The sequence below is a fragment of the Bacillus rossius genome, chromosome 11, assembly GCF_032445375.1.
Source record: "Bacillus rossius redtenbacheri isolate Brsri chromosome 11, Brsri_v3, whole genome shotgun sequence".
NCBI classification, from domain to species: domain Eukaryota; kingdom Metazoa; phylum Arthropoda; class Insecta; order Phasmatodea; family Bacillidae; genus Bacillus; species Bacillus rossius.
In genome coordinates, this window is record NC_086338.1 from 6,034,381 (window position 1) to 6,052,391 (window position 18,011).

The 18,011-nt window shown below is 36.2% G+C and overlaps 1 protein-coding gene across 6 annotated transcripts in view; it reads right to left on the reverse strand.

The window, feature by feature from the left end:
• LOC134536607 (oocyte zinc finger protein XlCOF6-like) overlaps positions 1 to 18,011 on the reverse strand; it is a 230,691-nt gene that overhangs the window by 115,834 nt on the left and 96,846 nt on the right. The window contains exon 1 of one of the 6 annotated variants that reach the window (XM_063376393.1): positions 8,521 to 10,494. The exons of the other annotated variants lie outside the window; for them this stretch is intronic. Within the exon in view, the coding sequence (XP_063232463.1) occupies positions 8,521 to 8,529 (9 nt within the window). The 5' untranslated portion in view covers positions 8,530 to 10,494. Of the gene's footprint in view, positions 1 to 8,520; positions 10,495 to 18,011 lie in introns of those variants that run through there. 6 annotated transcript variants of the gene reach the window in all.

The window sequence follows — 18,011 nt, forward strand, 5'->3', positions numbered from 1 at the left end:
CCACCAGCTTGGACATGCTGCCGACCCTAATATGACAACACTCACGTCTCCATAGCTGCCAATGCCTACCCGACGATGAGAGCAGTCACCTAGAGGGCGCAACCAAGTGAACCGACTCCCCAGAGTGTTGACCCCGTCAGCAGCGACCTGACCCAACACCACGTTGTGGGACAACCTGACCACAGAGCGCAGAGCCTACCAGCTGCGGCTACCGCGAGCACCACCTGGATGGAGCGGCTGTCGAAGCTAGGGGCGCCCCCACGTGGCGGGGTCACTAGCGGCAAGGTCGGGCATTTCGAGGGGAAGGGGGGGCTTTTGACATCGCACGGCCGAAGGCCACCCTAAAGCCCAACCTGCAACCGCCAGTATCCGACCCTGCTAATGGAATGCGCTCCTAGCCATGGCCCACCCGAGTCAGGCGAGCGCCGCCGAACAAAGGTAGATTCAAAGCCCATGCCCTAATCCACCGGACAACACTATTCCAGTACATTGTAAATTCAACACACATTAATGATCACATCACTTTTAATTAACAACCCCGTGCAGAGGAAGTGCGATGTAAGAGTGCCCGGGTCACTCATGTGTGGTTTTTTATTAATACAATTGTGAGTGCTCCCCTTGCGGCCGCTAGCATAATTTAAATAAAGTAGTGTGTGACCTAATTAAAACCGCCCCAATTTTCACGTATCATTCGCCACTGGAGCAGTCATCAAGAGAAGAACAGTCTCTTGTGTGACTTAGATTATTCAAACTTAATGTAAACGTGTACTTTGTGTAGGGAAATAGTGTAACTGTAACTGCAAGTGTAATTGCCAACGTTAAATAAACGTCAACTCCGCACACTCCGTGCGCGATTTGAAGACGACAGTGCAAACCCGTGTACGTTATTTGTGAACCTCCCCAATCCAGTTAGGGATCAGCGTGCTATGCTGTGTAGGGCCAGTAGTGCATCAGTAATTAGGGATCCCTAACACCACGACCACCGCTGCCGTTCTTAGTGGGCCACGCAGGGGTTTTCGTACCCAACAACCCATCTCGTGGTTAATCACCGAGTTAGCCTGTCGCCCTCCCGGACACTTTTCACGTAATAAACCAGCCTTCCCGCTAGGAACTATGCCGGATCTCGAACACGAGAACCCGAGTGACGGCAAATTTATTCATTTTTGTGTGTAATTATTGCGGTGTTTTACTGCTAACAACGGATATCACACATGCCAATCTTTATTTAAATTTATATATTTATTATAGTATAAATAAGGTTCCTGCAAGATTGCTATTGAGTGGCTATTATGGAATTTACATCTAAAGTAACTGATCTTGAATTTTGAAAGTTAGGCTGGAGGATTTTATGTTTGTTTTTTACCCGTGTTCTTTCCAGAATAAACATCGGACAGTTCTTGTATTAGCATTATGTTTTAAACATTTCTCACTTTTTTTTCTCGTATAAAAATTAAACATTTAAATTGGGGTTTAGTTTCTGTGAAGAAATTATAACTCACAGTTATAGTATGATGCAGGCTAATTTTGTGTCATCATGCAATCTGGTAAGCCCAGTTTTGAACAATAATGAACCATATTTGATTGGAACATTAAAGATTTTAACTTCCCCAGAAAGAATAATTTGGTATCAGCTAAAAGTCATTTATTTTACAGCAAAAAACATTGTCTCCATTTAACTTATTACTGGTAACAGGACTGAACTAACACCGGCAAACTGGTTTGAAAATTTCCTTGTTAGTTTTAAATCCTTCCTTGAGAACTATTAGTGTTTTATCAGTTAAAATTGTGATAGTTATGAAATTTCAATAACTTTTGAATAACCAGTGACCAACCTAACCTTATATTAGATATTTATCATTTTATCTTAATACTATTGGACTAGGTTATTTTAATATTTTAGTTCATGCAAGGAAAGTTTTGTTTCTTTTGTTTTATGTGTAAGTAAACGTCGAATGATGTTTTTTGGTTCCGCTATTAGATGCAGAGCACTTTGTGTGTCTTTATCATATAAAAAGATGTATTTTAAAGTAGAAATCTAATATCATTCGGAAATCACCACTTACTTATTTAATTAAGGAAAATACGAAGTTGTCTGACGTGTAAATTTCTTTTAAAGACGTTTTCAAACATTATCTTTATCTGATCGTCTGCGTCACCGCGGTGTACCAGTGTAGATTTCTTTTCCGTATCAATTGATGTATTTTAAAGTAGAAATTTAATATTTATTTGGACATTACCACTTACTTATTTAATTAACGGAAATACAAAGTTCTCTGACGTGTAAATTTTCTTTTAGAAAAGTTTTTAAACGTTATTTCCTTTATCTGATCGTTTGCATCACCGCGTTGTATCGCTTATGAACATGTAGCCAGCGCTAGTAGGCATCATGTGTGTTTGGTTATGTTGCTTCCCGTATAGAGCGCGCGCACGTAGTCGAATATCGATATCTCGTAGATTGCATGCAACGCACGCTCTCTATCGAGAGCCGGGTAACTTACATTTAATGGCCCGCATTCTTTCGTGGTAAATGTGTACTACGGCAATACTTACGCGTTGGTTCACATCACAGATTCAAGTGGCTTTCGTTCGCGTTACAGTTTGGTTTTTCTATTTAAAGTTAAAGAAAGATTTTTGTTTAATTAATTATTAATATAAATTGTTCGGCGTGCTCTTGTATACTCCTCCTTTTTTTTTTTAATTCATGTTTTTTCCATGAACAGGTTTTTTTTTATGAATAACTTTACCTAACAAAATTTTTTTTTTTACTCTTAATCGTCACACCCCTACTTTTATACTTGATTTTAAATAAAATGTGCAACGATTATGCGAGAAAACACGGTAATTTACAAGCACAGATTAAGGAGAAGGTCAAAGTCATTTGTCATTTTGAAACTACTTTTGATACACAAAAAAAGAAAAAAAATATTTCATTACCTACACTTTTCAGAATCGATCATTCATTCACCACTTTCAATAAAATAAAATTTTCATATATATACATATACATACACAGACACTTTTCACGGCAGTGTTTATAAGTTTTTTTTTTTTTTTTTTTTTTTGTAATTTAAAGTTTGAACAGTAATTACTTTTCCGATGTATAATTTTGTAGATATATTTAAAACACATGTACCATCATTTACTTAAACCTCGTTTATCCGGACTAACTGGGACCAAAGGCAATGCGGACAGTCGAAATTTCGGACAATCAAGTAATATGGGAAATAAGCAATACTCTATAATATCACTATTGTGATACAATCGTTTTGATCCAGCTAACACGTCAAGATTAAGTTAACTTTGTGATGTTATGCCTTAAGGGTGTTCAAGGGAGTCGGACATGTCATTAAAGGCAATGTTATGTGAGATATTAGTCATATATATGTAACAAGTATGTGTTAAGAGCATGTTTAATAACATTTCGAAACCAAAACTACTTCTATTAAACTTTTTAATTTAAGTTTTAATGTCCAAAATACATTCATACATATCGATATACTTATATTTCTTTTTAGTAATGTTTAAAGATATATTTATTGTAAATGTTTTCAACATTATCCTCTGAAGATTTAATTTGGTTAGAGCCAGAAGATTATTTTTTTTATTCTATTAAGAATTATGGTCATTTGAACAGAAAAAAAAAATGGTTGCAGTTTACTTAGAAAATGAAATTATAATAGGGGTATTATTGAATCATATTACCAGAGGATACAGCCATGTCTGTTCACTTTACGCTGATACATGATTTGTATATATACGATGAAAAATACAGCTGTGGTGTAAGAATACATGGAGACGTGTGTCGCTCTCGCGCGAGTAACCGACTTCGTGTTTCGTTCCTGCGCAACCTTCGTCCCCGCGTGTCTGTCCGCTGGCGCGCGTGGTGGCATTGCTTGGAACTACGTCCGGGAGCTCCCACCAGCCGCGCGTTCGTCAAACACTACTTTCGCGCGCATTTTGTGTTTTCTTTCGTGAAGTGCATTTGTTAGTCGTTGAAAATATTCTTCCGTGCGCCATGCCGAGGTCTAAACCACCTCCGAGCCGCTCTCACAAAAAAAAAAAAAAAAAAAAAAGCAAGAAAGCAAGGATCAAAAGGAATTTTTGGCTGGAGAAAAAAAGCTAAGGATACCGAATCTGAAAAACTTTCACATATTTTCATTGCGTGTATTTAGTTGTGTCTATTGGTATATCCTTAGACAATGTGTAGTTTTAAATGTATGTGTGCATTCCCACACTCTGTATTCATTATTTTTTATTTTCAGAAATATATAATCACCTACATCCAGCCCACAGTGGAGCTGTACACAATTTCTCTTTCAGTCGCCTCTACTTGGACCCTTGTGTCCTATTCCTTTGGTACCGCCCTCATGAAGTGATATCGGGACCTTGTCTCCGGGTTAGAACCTTTCGGCAGAAATTAACTTTTATCTACCTTTAAAATTCTAGCAGGAAAATGTCATAAACAATTATTAGATTTGTGACCTTGTAAACAGCGTCATGTAATGGTGGACTGTATCTGCTTTCGTGTGATTCTTCAGATGTTAAAGATTATTCATTCATTTTGCTTTCAAAAATTGCTTGCTTTAATTTTAAGTATACAGTGTAATTTCTTAAGTTTTAATTTCACAAGGAAGGTTATTTATGATCGTATTATATTTTTTGTGTTTGGAGTTATTTTAGGTATTGAGTTGATCGGGAGATTGAAATGTATTCAAAGTTTATAGTATTTCTTTTATTCTTAATTAACTGCACATATTATTTAAGTAAATGTAGGTGTGGGTTTTAAGTATAGTAAAAGGTTTCAATAACTATGACTTAATAAGTTTTTATTAAATAAAAATATAGATTAAGTATGAGACTTGTTTTATTGACGAAATGTAACATTGCAAAACCCAGCAGGTCTTTTAGTTTTTTAAGGTATACTAATATGTTTTATGTTATACAGAAGATTTGCTGATCATGTCAATCAAGGTCATGTTAATTAATATTTGCTTTACATTTTTACTTAAAATGTGTATTTACACTATTTACTAAATTTTTCGTATTTGGTTAGGAGAATGTTTATGGATAAATATTTTACAACATACAATTTAAATGAATTTTTTTTTTATGTGAAATGGCCCTCGTGTCGAAATGTGCCGAAATACCTAATTTCCGGCACATATGGATTTGTGTTATATTAGCGATGTTATAAAAGCTATGTGTCGTTTCTGCAATGTTGGTGCATGTGCTGGTGAAAGAATAGACGACAGGCAGGTGTGCACCGCGACTAGCCGGCGCTAAGACATTCAGCCGGCGCTAAGACATTCTGAGGCCTACTGCATGTATTGTTATGATGGGCAGTTGAACCAGTGAACTCTGGGGACACACACGGGGAGACAGTAATTTCATCCATATTTTGTAACAACCAATGTATTTGTGTATGAAAAGTGTTTTGTCTCTCCATTTTCTCCCTCTGTGATTGGAGGAGTTGCGCCATCTTCCTCAATTTAATATTTAAATTAATATACTAATCATTTTAATTGGTTGTGCTAAAAAAATAACTGAAATAATTTTTTTCACATATTTAAAAATTGCGTTCTCTGTTTTGCAAATATTGTTTGATGTTTTTCTGCGATCTAATTATTTCAGGTTTCATTGCCAGTGGCCATTGTACTTTGTTGATGGTGTTTCCAGGATTTGGTATTTTATATGTTATTTTTGATGAATACTACCAGACAGCAAACAAGACAAAACACTAAGATGTGTTCATTATATTTGTTATTATTTATACACTGATGATAAGAGTATTTTGTTTTATGATTAAAATTTGATATAGTATTTTGTTTTATGATTAAAATTTGATATAGATTATATTTTTCGTTTTTTTTTTGTCTATTCAGTTGGAATGAATTTTGTGTGTTTAATTTTTGATGAACGTTAACAGTCTTATGATTTATTTTGAGAATTATTTTACTGGCTCTCGTCCTTGAATACTTAACCATCAGTTCTCCTAGCTTGGATTAAGCTCTCAGTTATTCTTGAAATGTCATTTTAAAAATAAATAATACTTAGTTCTTTATCTGAATTCTGGTCAAATGAGTAACTTTCCGAGTGAATTGGTAATAATCATTACGATTTAAAAGGCACTTGAATTTAAGAATAGTTCTACTGAAGTAGTTCTAATATTTATCTATACGACTGTAACACTGCTTGGTCTGAATCGTTATTAGTTAAAAAAAAATTGTGTTGTACAATTAGGGATATCATATAATTTGACAAAGTACTTATAGTTAAGAAAATAAATTAATATTAAATTGCTAAAAACAGAAACACTCATTAAAAATCGTGCCAAAATCGTTTACATGAATCAGCCTACATAAATTTCGGGGAATACCTATATATTTTTCTAGTTTTCATTTGCTAGAAATAATATATATATATATAATTTCGATTTTGTTTATTACTTTAGTCAGAGGAGACGTCAGACGATTTCCATAGTTTCAACAACGTGTGTATACACATAGTCTACATACATACATACATATACATACTTCAACAGAAAAATCGTAAATTTACAGAAATTTACCTAATTGTTATAATAATTTGTCAGTACTTATATTCACGGAAATTTCAAGATAAATATTTACCAATATTTTCCATAATATAACAGGATTTTTTTTAAACAGCATACCTAAACCATAGTCGATCATCATTATATACTTTATCAACTTATATATATAATTTATAGACATGGGGCTTGTAGCTGATTATTTAGTGGGAAAATGCACGAGTTTGTGTGTTTTTCCATGATGAGGCTTCTACAACAATGGTACAATGGCCGATTGCCATCACGATGCTGCTATAACAATGGACGATGGCCTGGCTTGGTGGGGAATTTAGACGATTTTTTTATTTATCAGAGGGCTGTTACATTTATGAATACTTCACGCACAGAATGTAAACAAACTATTTATTTACTAACATTTTATTATATTTATCGTTGTTTGTTTATATTTTTCTGTTTGAACGATTTATTTTGTGCAATTGAACGTCTCTACGTGTGTCGGAATCCTTGACATAATTCCAGCTGACAATTAAGGGAAGCCTACATTTCACAAAGGGTTGAGGACCAACCCGAACATGCCCGAAGACTTCACCTTCGGCCAACTTCGGGACTTTGCTTTTATTTTCATAACAGTCTATGCAGGTTTTACCTGGGCCCAACCTATCTCTAGTTATAGTCTAGATTTAAGAGTGAGGGGAGTTAGTCATGGCGCCAATCGCTGCCATGGCTGGCCAATCCCCTCCTAGCACATGATGCATGCGACCCTCTCCTTGCATGGCTAATCCCAGCATGACTAGGCGTATAGGCTTCGGCCTGAGACGCACCTAGGTCCCTCCCTAACCCGGACCCCTCCAAAATACACTTAGTTTTAGTTAGGTTAGGAAAAAAAAAAAAAATCATAACAGCACGGCCATGTTGGTGGATATCAAAAACACTTATTAATAATAATTGTGAGGTTAAGTGTTTAATTCATAGAAAGAAAGTGCATATTTAGTAATAATCTCAAGATTATTATTCACTGTTATATTACAAGTATTCGTTATGTTCAGGATCTTTCAACGCACTAAATTAAAACAGCAAGCATGATGTACCTCGGGATCAAGTGAAAAACTTGGATATGCGATACTGAACTTTAACTAACTTTCAGATTTGCGTGTAAATTAAGAGATATGTATCATCATTTAGTTCATATTTTCTCTCTACAGGTTTTAAAGTCTAGCCTAGGTTGACGTAATTTTTTTCGTATCACGTGTCCAAATTGATCCCTTGGTTTTGTGGTACAAGATGCTTGCTGTTTTAATTTGTTACGTCGAAAGAGTATGGACATAACAAATACTAGAACATCACAAGACAAACAAATTATCTCAGGTGTTGTGAAATAATTTTATTTGTAACTGTTTTACATTCATATATAAATTGTAATAACACAAGTTAGTATGCCCATGTTCTTTCAATGTATCAAATCAAAACATCAAGCAAAATGTACCACAGGAACTATGTATACAAGATCATGCCTTCTGGATCAAGGGATTAATTTGAATATGTTATACGGAACTTTTACCAATTTCACTTTCGGGACAAGTATGTATCACAATATCATTATCACATTAATGACGACATTAACATGGCACATTTATGTCATTACCATATCTGCATTATTATGTGACTAGCATGATTATATGGGGGTTTTAGTTGGGGAGTATTCTAATGCTTGTTTTGCACAAAATATGTTTGTGTATTAAACTAGCTTTCTGGTAATGTATTTTAGGTAAATATTTACAATCGCGGTAGATGCCAAAAAAAATGCTAAAAATCTGAAAATACTTTTATTCTGTGCCCTTTCACTTCCTCTTTTGAAAACAACCGGCGGAGGTAAGAAATTCCAAATACTTTAGGAGATATCGAATTTTTTAATTTCATCATATGTAGAGTCGCGGTATATGCCAAAAAAAATGCTAAACATCTGAAAATACCTTTATCATATGCTCTTCAACTTCCTCTTTTCATTAAAAGCGGCGGAGATAAGAAATTCCAAATACTTTAGGAGATATCGAATTTTTAAATTTCAGCACAAAACCAGCGCATTCCTGTGGCGTGCGTGCACCATTGTTTCTTGTTTACGTACGAGAACGAGTATCTATTTTTTTATTGGATAATGATGTCACGTGATTGTTCGTGATAGGCCAGAATTCAAATGAACTAATACGTGATTATTTAGTTCAATTATTGTTTAAAACGGTGTTTAATTACCGCCTCCAACTTACGTGAGTTTTTAACGTTTCTAATTTTAAAGTCTTATTTGTTATTTTGATATTGTTGCGCAAGTAATAAGTAACAAAAAAAATTACGTGAGTTGTTACTGTACATCCTTTGTTACGGGTTTGTTAGGTAAGGTCAGTTACATTATAAATAATTTAAAACTAAAGAATAATTAAAATTAATTCACATTATTTTTAATATCACCTTAGTTTTAAAGTATTTATAATGTAACTGACCTGACCTAATCGACCATTTTAGTTTACTGTTCACCCTCTGTCCGGGTTTGTTTGGTCAGGTCAGTTACATTATAAATATTTTAAAACTAAACAGCCATTAAAATTAATTCACAAAATAATTTTTAATGTCGGCTTAGTTTGAAAGTATTAATAATGTAACTGACCTGACCTAATCAACCATTTTATTAATTACGCATTCACGATTTACGTATTCACGAACACGGCAAAATAACAAAAATGGCGCCGCTCGAATGGTTCCACAGGTCTTGTATTGCAAAATTAAAAAATTCGATATCTCCTAAAGTATTTGGAATTTCTTATCTCCGCCGCTTTTAATGAAAAGAGGAAGTTGAAGAGCATATGATAAAGGTATTTTAGGATTTTTTACATTTTTTTTGGCATCTACCGCGACTCTACATATCATGAAATTAAAAAATTCGATATCTCCTAAAGTATTTGGAATTTCTTATCTCCGCCGGTTGATTTGAAAAGAGGAAGTGAAAGTGCATAGAATAAAAGTATTTTCGGATTTTTAGCATTATTTTTGGCATCTACCGCGATTGTAAATATTTACCGTATTTTATGCTATGGCCATGCTTATTCTAGATTTAGAACATACCTACTACAGTATATATTTTACCTGTGGTATCATATTCTATACTTAAGAACAAGCCCTTCCTGTACTAGTTGACGTCGTCCGACCGACGACCATCCCTAAGCCCGACCTGCAACCGCCAGTATACTCTCCCGCTAACGGAACGCACCCCTGGCCGTGGCCCACCCGAGTCGAGCGAGCCACCGAGCCGAACGGCCAAACCAGACATTATTATTATAAAGCACACTAAATCCGAGTGGACTAGAGACGAACCACACCCATTCCCCTTCAAACAATTAATTACGAATTTTGCGACCTTAAAGTCTCTTCCAGACGCAGTCATTTAGTTTTTAACGTAATGAGGTCAAGCTTGGCGCGGCAGGGGCCGACGCGCCACCGGACGCCATGCCAGTTCCGCAGTTCAACTCGACTTGCGGACCGGGACGGACCTACGTCCCACGGAGAGACCACAACCATTGTCTTCATCGCAAGTAACGTCCGGTAAATATAGTCATTTAGCATAAACCAAACCTTTTTCGATTCACCTCTCCGTGCGTGCCCGGTCCATTTTTTACGGTTCAGGACCTAATCCGACCGCGTAAACGTAAAGACGCCCCGCACCACACCTGGTGCGCAGGGTCGTTCTTCAGCATACGGCACGGGCCGTCTCCCGCAAACCACAGAACTTTCTTAAGGCCACGCGCCTTCGCGCCGACCACAAACCCGCAAGGGAAACTTCGCCAAGTTTAGTGGCGGTGCGTGTACCACCCCAGTGGGCACGGCACCCGCGTAGAAACAATCGCTTACGGGACTGGCCGACTCCAGTCACCCACAAACTCTGTGTGCCACGTCAATTGTGCGCGCCTAATTTTCATTAAGGGTACTTTGTTAACGTAATTTTGCGCCACGTCATTTGTGCGCGCCTAATTTTCATTAAGTGTACTTTGTTAACGTAACTTTGTGCCACGTCATTTGTGCGCGCCTAATTTTCATTAAGTGTACTTTGTTAACGTAACTTTGCGCCACGTCATTTGTGCGCGCCTAATTTTCATTAAGTGTACTTTGTTAATGTAACTTTGCGCCACGTCATCTGTGCGCGCCTCTCTTGCATCAAGTGTACTTGGCCTGCATACTGTTACCCGATAAACCAGTGCCACGAAACATTGAACATGTACCAGCCTGCACCCCGCAACGGACAAGTAGCCCTCAGGGGCATGTCTGTGCTCAGTAATTGTATGGTGTGACGTCAATCCCTTGAATAAAGGCACGTCGCTACTACGGCAATCCCACGCATTCTTCTTTAACGTAAATTCCCAAGCAATACCGCCGACGGTTCTAGCGGACCACGCTGGGGCAACGAACCACGAACCCCCATTGGTTAGACACCGAGCTAGCCTGGCGCCCTCCCGGAACATAAAACGCTAAAAAAGCCAGCCAACCCGCTAGAACTCGAACACGAGACCGCCGCCGACGGCATAGTATAATAGAACACCATACTGAAGATATATTACATTTCATTATTATTTCTCAAGATATATATCTGATGTAACAGAAGCATATGAATGTCCTCCGTCCATAAGTTAATTTCCAGTGTTTGTACTTTAAGAACGTACAGGTATGTGTGAATGCACAGGTATTATAATGTAAGCTTTAAACTTTGATTACTTGCTAACCTGTAGAAATTTAAAGTCTGTTTTCAGGATAAATTCAGGGCTATGACTAGTGTCAAAAAAAGTTTTTGTCTAATTTTTTTTTAGTTTGTGGAAAAGCCACAACGTAAGATTATTACCCACCTCTCTCCTAACAGCAAATAAAATGCACAGAGTAATTGTATTGTTTTGTGGCTTTTAAATGAATAAAGAACAAAAATTCTGAAAAACGTTTTTTCACATCCTGACATGTATCGAAATATTTCCCAAGAGAATGTTGAGGTACTTTAAGTTGTTTATCGTTTTTAAAACTGCACAAGATTTTATTAAGTTTGTTTTAATCAACAAAAGTAAGAAGAGTAAAAATTATAACTTTTTTTTTTACTTCCTGATATGTTTTTCAGTCATTACCCAAGAGAGCAATACTTGCAGCAAGAAACACATAACTCCATATGTGACAAAATCTGATTATGAGGCCCTTGTTTTTATTGAAGCAAGCTATTTGCAAGCACAGCAGGGACTCGCACATGGCGGCGCTTGCGATATCGCAATCATGAATGTTAAAACTATAAAACTATTGGTAGACTGCTTGATGTAACACAGTGCTGTCTTACAAAATGATTCCAAAGCATTTCAGGAAGCAAAAGGTATTTTGTAATTTTTATTTTCTTGTTTGCAAAAAATCTGATAAACTGTAAAAATACAATGAACACAAAACACTACTACTTAATTACTATAACATTTTATAAAATTATAAAAATAAACCACCTACTTTTCTGGCTGCTTGTCTTAAGTTTACACAAAAAATATTTACTGTTCTGCCATTAATCTCACTTAGTGTTGCAGCATACAGTATCGCAAAATGCAGTCACTACTACAATCACCACACATTTATATTCTATACATCTACCTGAGAAACATTAAGAGCTAAGTGCTGTTAACTATTGTTACCACTTGTGTTTATAAGCAGTAGTAGTTTTTTTTTTTTAATTAATGTGTGTAATTAGGTGCTAATTTTGCCATTGCATTAAATCACCAAACACTTTTTGTAATGTAGGTATACAATATTTCCAATTTTTTATGTAACTGAATGTTTGACAAATATAAAACAAAAAAAATATATTGAAAGCTGTGAATACATGAAGCACAGTATACATTTAAATAAGATAGGCCTACCAAAACTATTGAGCTTATCAAATTATACATATACTTACCAAATGAAATGTGTTGACCATCTGGTGTGTATCATGTTGCCATGAATATTATTTTTCTGCTATATAGTTTCTGTTAAATACTATGTATTACTTTATTGCTCTACAGTTTCTGTTATGGACTTTGTCTCCAAATTGCCATTTATATGACTTATTCTCTACATTCTCAGTACTTGTAATTGTTTCTGTTTGTTGCAGGTATGTAAGGAAATTAGAAAATGAGCTGAAACATTAAACTCCTTGGACACTCCATAGAAAGGAAGAATTATTTTCTGTTTAATGCTGGCATGTGAAGACATTAGAACATTTTCTTGTAGATTAAATTCTTTGGACATTCAATGAAAATGATTTATTTTGTGAATTTTTGTTATAATAGTGATTTTTTTATTTTACTTAGAATTTTATTTCATTGCCAGTTAATTGATAGTAACTAAGAAAGTGAAATAATTTTTTTTTTTTGGAGAAATAAAGAGTATTTTTTACAACCTTATATTTCATGATTGTCTATCTTCAAAACTTACCAAACTTGGGTGATTCATATGGAAAAAATAATGCTGTCATTTAAAGGAAAGAAAAGTGTAAAAATTTTTGCTGAACGTTCATAATAAATAATTTTACCTTTTGACATGTCAGTTATCTTTAAAACACATTGTAGTTATTAGTATGTACAAGAAAGAAAGTGCAAGATTTTATGCCTTTAAAATAGTGTTTAAATATTCAATGTGTCTTCGTTTTTTTCATTCCACAGCACATAAATGAATTTTTTTTTTATAAAGTGAACATATAAATTTAAATGTAACATGTAACCTTTTATGTGGTATCGCTTTCAAGATACATTCACCCACTGTGTTGGTACATATCAAGTAAACCAACGAATAAGTGTTGGTACATATCAAGTAAACCAACGAACAATTAGGAAAGCTACAATGATTGGGTTTTTTATACAGGAATGTTACGGATAAAATAATACAATGGAAAGAGATTAATGTGGACACAAAATTTTTTTTAATATTTATGTTGTTTTTTTTTTCATAAAAAAAATATTCTTTAGTGACAATCTAGGCTGCAAATGTCTCATACATTACTGAATTTCTATACTGAGCATTACCAACACAGAGCTTACACAGTAATATTTCCTCTTTACATTATACCATCAGGTGACACTACAAAGTCTCATAACATGCTATTGTTTTAAACAACCTCAGTATGTACCTTTATGGACAATTACTTTTATGGTGAGAAACATAATGTAGTAATTTGTGCATAAAATAATTGTTTATATAATTTACTTAATAGTCATGCAGTATAGCTGCACAGTATGAACCTCACAAATATAATGAAACCAGTTTTTAGTGAATGACCACAATATTAACACTCAGCATTTTCACACACATGTCTTATATTGTGATAAATGTTTTATAGACTTTCTCACCTCTAAATCTTTTTTCTCTCGTTACCCACACATCCCTGGGTCATCTTTGCGGAGCCGGGCTTATCCCAACCGCCTTAGATTTAACCCTGCCACGTGACCACGCCGCAGGGTCGACAATTATGGAACTCGCTGACTCCAGAGGTAAGCGTTTTAATTTAATGTAGCCGTGCATATGTCTGCTGGCCCAAACAAAGACATTAAAGCACTTGTAGATTCACGGCTCGTAGAGCCTGTTCGAGTCGTAATTCAAAAACTTACGGGTATGGCCGACTCCATGCAAATCCCCAATAAGACTGCTGTTAGATGTAACGTAAGCACATAACGAAGCAATCAGAAACTTTTGTCAGGGTAAAGTATAAGGTATAACGCATAGTGTAACACCGCAATGCATAGCATGCCAATAAATGCGAGAACAAATTGACAGTGATTTCCAGTGCCCCCTTACCTAAGTTAGGCATCAGCCAACCATGCTGCCTGAGGAGTGTGATACTACTTCTCTAGTTAGTAATTCAACCACTGCCACGATCCTAATGAACAAAGCTGGGGCCGACGACCCACCAAACAGCTGCATAAGTTAGCCTGGCACCCTCCCGGAAAGAAAATAAAATTTTTAAGCTGTAAATATATAAAGATGATTTTGAATTTTCCATGAAAAACAATTGAAACATGCTATAGATACAACACTAAATATAATTATCCTGAAACATGTTGAATTCAGTTAAGTTCTGTTGCATAGTTGAACAGTGACGAGATTCTGCAAGATAGGAATAGCCTCTGTCCTTAAGTATGGGCGGTGGGCCTTCACTAATCAAAATTCCCGCGCGTCTTGTTAAAAGAAAAACAAAGTCCCGAAGTTGGCCGAAGGTTAAGTCTTCGGGCATGTTCGGGTTGGTCCTCAACCCTTTGTGAAATGTAGGCTTCCCGACAATTAAGCATCATTTGACTAGACCCCTCTAGGGCCTTATTGGTTTTAACGGTGATTTCAGCTTTTGACACTGATTTTATATAAAAGAGTGTTTATTGTTGAAAAATAACATTTTAAATTTGTGACGTTTTGACACTTTAAGACGTTTTGGGAGAAGTCGGATTTTATTATAAAGTGTTAAATTACGTTAACGGTGATTTTGTTCCGGCCAATCAGAGGCCGAGTTGCAATAATGAAGAGTTTGGAACTAAAATTAAGAATAGAGAGTTATAAAATTGTGGCGTCACAGTCAAAATCGCCGGGGTTTGGATCCCTTAATAATATGAAATTCGACGAAGCTATTTAGGTCATCCAAGAAAAAGGATGTTTCTAAACGACGTCTACAGTAATTATATGTAGTTATCATAGGGCGCATCAGAACTGATGCGATCTTAGGAGTGAAAATACGTGAGTAATATCTGACTCGATTTCCTCCATCGCAAATGACCGTGCCTACGAAACAAAATAGTCATATCTGTTTCCCTACAAACGTAAAACATTTAATTAATACGTGAAATTACGTCAACACACTAAAGACAGACGTGTTTAATTAAATTTACTCTGAAATACACAATCCAATTCCTATACCCAGAGGTTAAACGGGATAGGATCTCACGGTGTTTTGCCGACACATATAATGAACTATGCCGAGGTACAATTTTAATTGAAGTGAACTTTGAAAATATATATGATAAATTATTCATTTTTCGCCGCACCTAAATTGAAAACAACGAACTTTACAAACGGGATAAAACGGACTTTTGTATATGTATTCATGTGTGCAACCTAATTCCTGAGTATGATAAAACACATATTTAGTTGCCATATGTCAAGTTACTAATTTGAATATTTACTGTTTTATTAAATACGACCTAGAAATTACGTTTGTAATTTATTGTCTGTTTTATGTATGGTAAAATATCCCAATTCTCCTTGTTTCAACTGTCTAAATATTTGTCCTGAAACTTTCATAAATTTTCTCTTATGTGTATAATACTATTTATTCTTTATAAACACCTGACATTATATACATAAGAGTGGCGCCATAATTAAAAATAATACAGACGTAGCAGTGGAGCGACCGATCAGCTGATCGATATAGAGCTAGGTGCAGAGCTATGCGATTGGCATAGAGCTAGCTGCATCCATACCAAAAAAACAACATAACCCAATATGTCATATTTTATATTTATGTATGTTTCTTCATCTGTTTTTACACAACTGTGTTAGATTGAGACACTAAATATACTTTCTGTATTTACAGAAAGTGACAACCCAGGTGGAGATTAAGTAAAGACCACCACACACACAAACATACATAATAGTAATTACACAGCATACCTAAACCATAGTCGATCATCATTATATACTTTATCAACTTATATATATAATTTATAGACATGGGGCTTGTAGCTGATTATTTAGTGGGAAAATGCACGAGTTTGTGTGTTTTTCCATGATGAGGCTTCTACAACAATGGTACAATGGCCGATTGCCATCACGATGCTGCTATAACAATGGACGATGGCCTGGCTTGGTGGGGAATTTAGACGATTTTTTTATTGCGACGTCAAGAATAAGAAAAAATTCAACTTTTTGGAATTTTTCCGCCGGTCACGGGACGAGATCTATTTCGTGTGAAAATTTCGAGTTTCTAGCGTTTCGGGAAGTGGGTTAGAATTTTTATAGGTCAGTTCAGTGAGTCGCACAAGGGGTTGGGTTGTAAATATATTTGGATTAAAAAATTAATGCATATAGGCCATACAAATTTTAAAGTATTAGCGTCACACCGCTCACCGAGTCTCAAACCAACGCAGGTTCTGCTCATCGCCGGAATTCGGTTACGTCTTCTGCTTTGTTTCAGAACATAAGGGATAACAGTAAAAATATTTCCATTGTATAAATATTTGTCAACAAAATCTGAATCAAATCATAGCTACCTTATGCTTGCAGGTTCCGTGATGTGTGTAATGTAGACAGTGATACGAGTTTTCTGTTGAGATAAATCAAGAAAGTGTTAATAATTTGATACAGAAATAACATAATGGTGATCTGAGTAATTTAAGTATTGAATCAATTTTATTTCTTCTTATATAATGGAACGGTTTTATCTACCATGTCTTTTCAGATAAATACGCCAGTCTTAAAAGAAATATGCACTGCATATGCATTGTGTCTTTGAGTTATAAAATGCAATACCTTATACCAAAATATTTTAGAACTATAAAATTTGTTTCCGCAATCATTGTTCAATCTAGAAACATATTGATATACTTTAACGTTGAATACAGACAAAAAGCTAAGAGAGTTTACACCTATATAAGTATAGCTGAGTACATGTGATAGATATATATAAGTATCGGCATGTGTATGAAGCAACAAGAAAGATAATCGAGAAAAGATATTAAATGGCAGCCATATTATTCGCTGTGAAAGTACGCCGTTGCTTAGCATGAACACGCGAAGCTACGCTCCGTGCTGGCACAAAAAGCCTGGCGGACACCAGGCGAATACGACCCGGCGAGGAGTGAGTTCTGGTTGTGATATCCCAGCTGTTTCTTCCGCCCCCTCCATCCTACCTTTGAATATATATACTGTAAAGAAGCGCCAGCCAAGGTTAAAATTTCTAATACGGTTTGAGGTAGTTGGTTAATTCACCGCCGCAATCGCCACCATCTCTAGGGCATCGACTTGTGGTGGTCCCTAGCGGACAAGTGTCGAACTCTTCAAACACCCCTTCCCCCTCCCGTTGAACGACCTTGAGCTGCAGTGAATGATGGGTGGGGGGTGCGGGGGAATGACAGCGGGCGACAGTGCTGCGCTCTAACGTGTAAATAACAACCTAAGACGATACAGGGCGTTACGGCAGCGCACTGCAGCGGTGAAGTTCCCAAGCTGCACATCATACGCTCCTGAAAAACGTAAGAGTAAATCCTATCCACTCGCGACTTCTATACAGTATATATATTCAAAGATCCTACCTGCTGCCAGCCTACAAACGGTTAGCTAAACCCCCGCTTGGAGCGACAGGGGCGACATTCTTACGATCATCGACCTCCCGCTGTTCAGGAGCCGAGTGACACAACCTCCCCCTTCGAAGGCCCTCAGGCGACTGAGC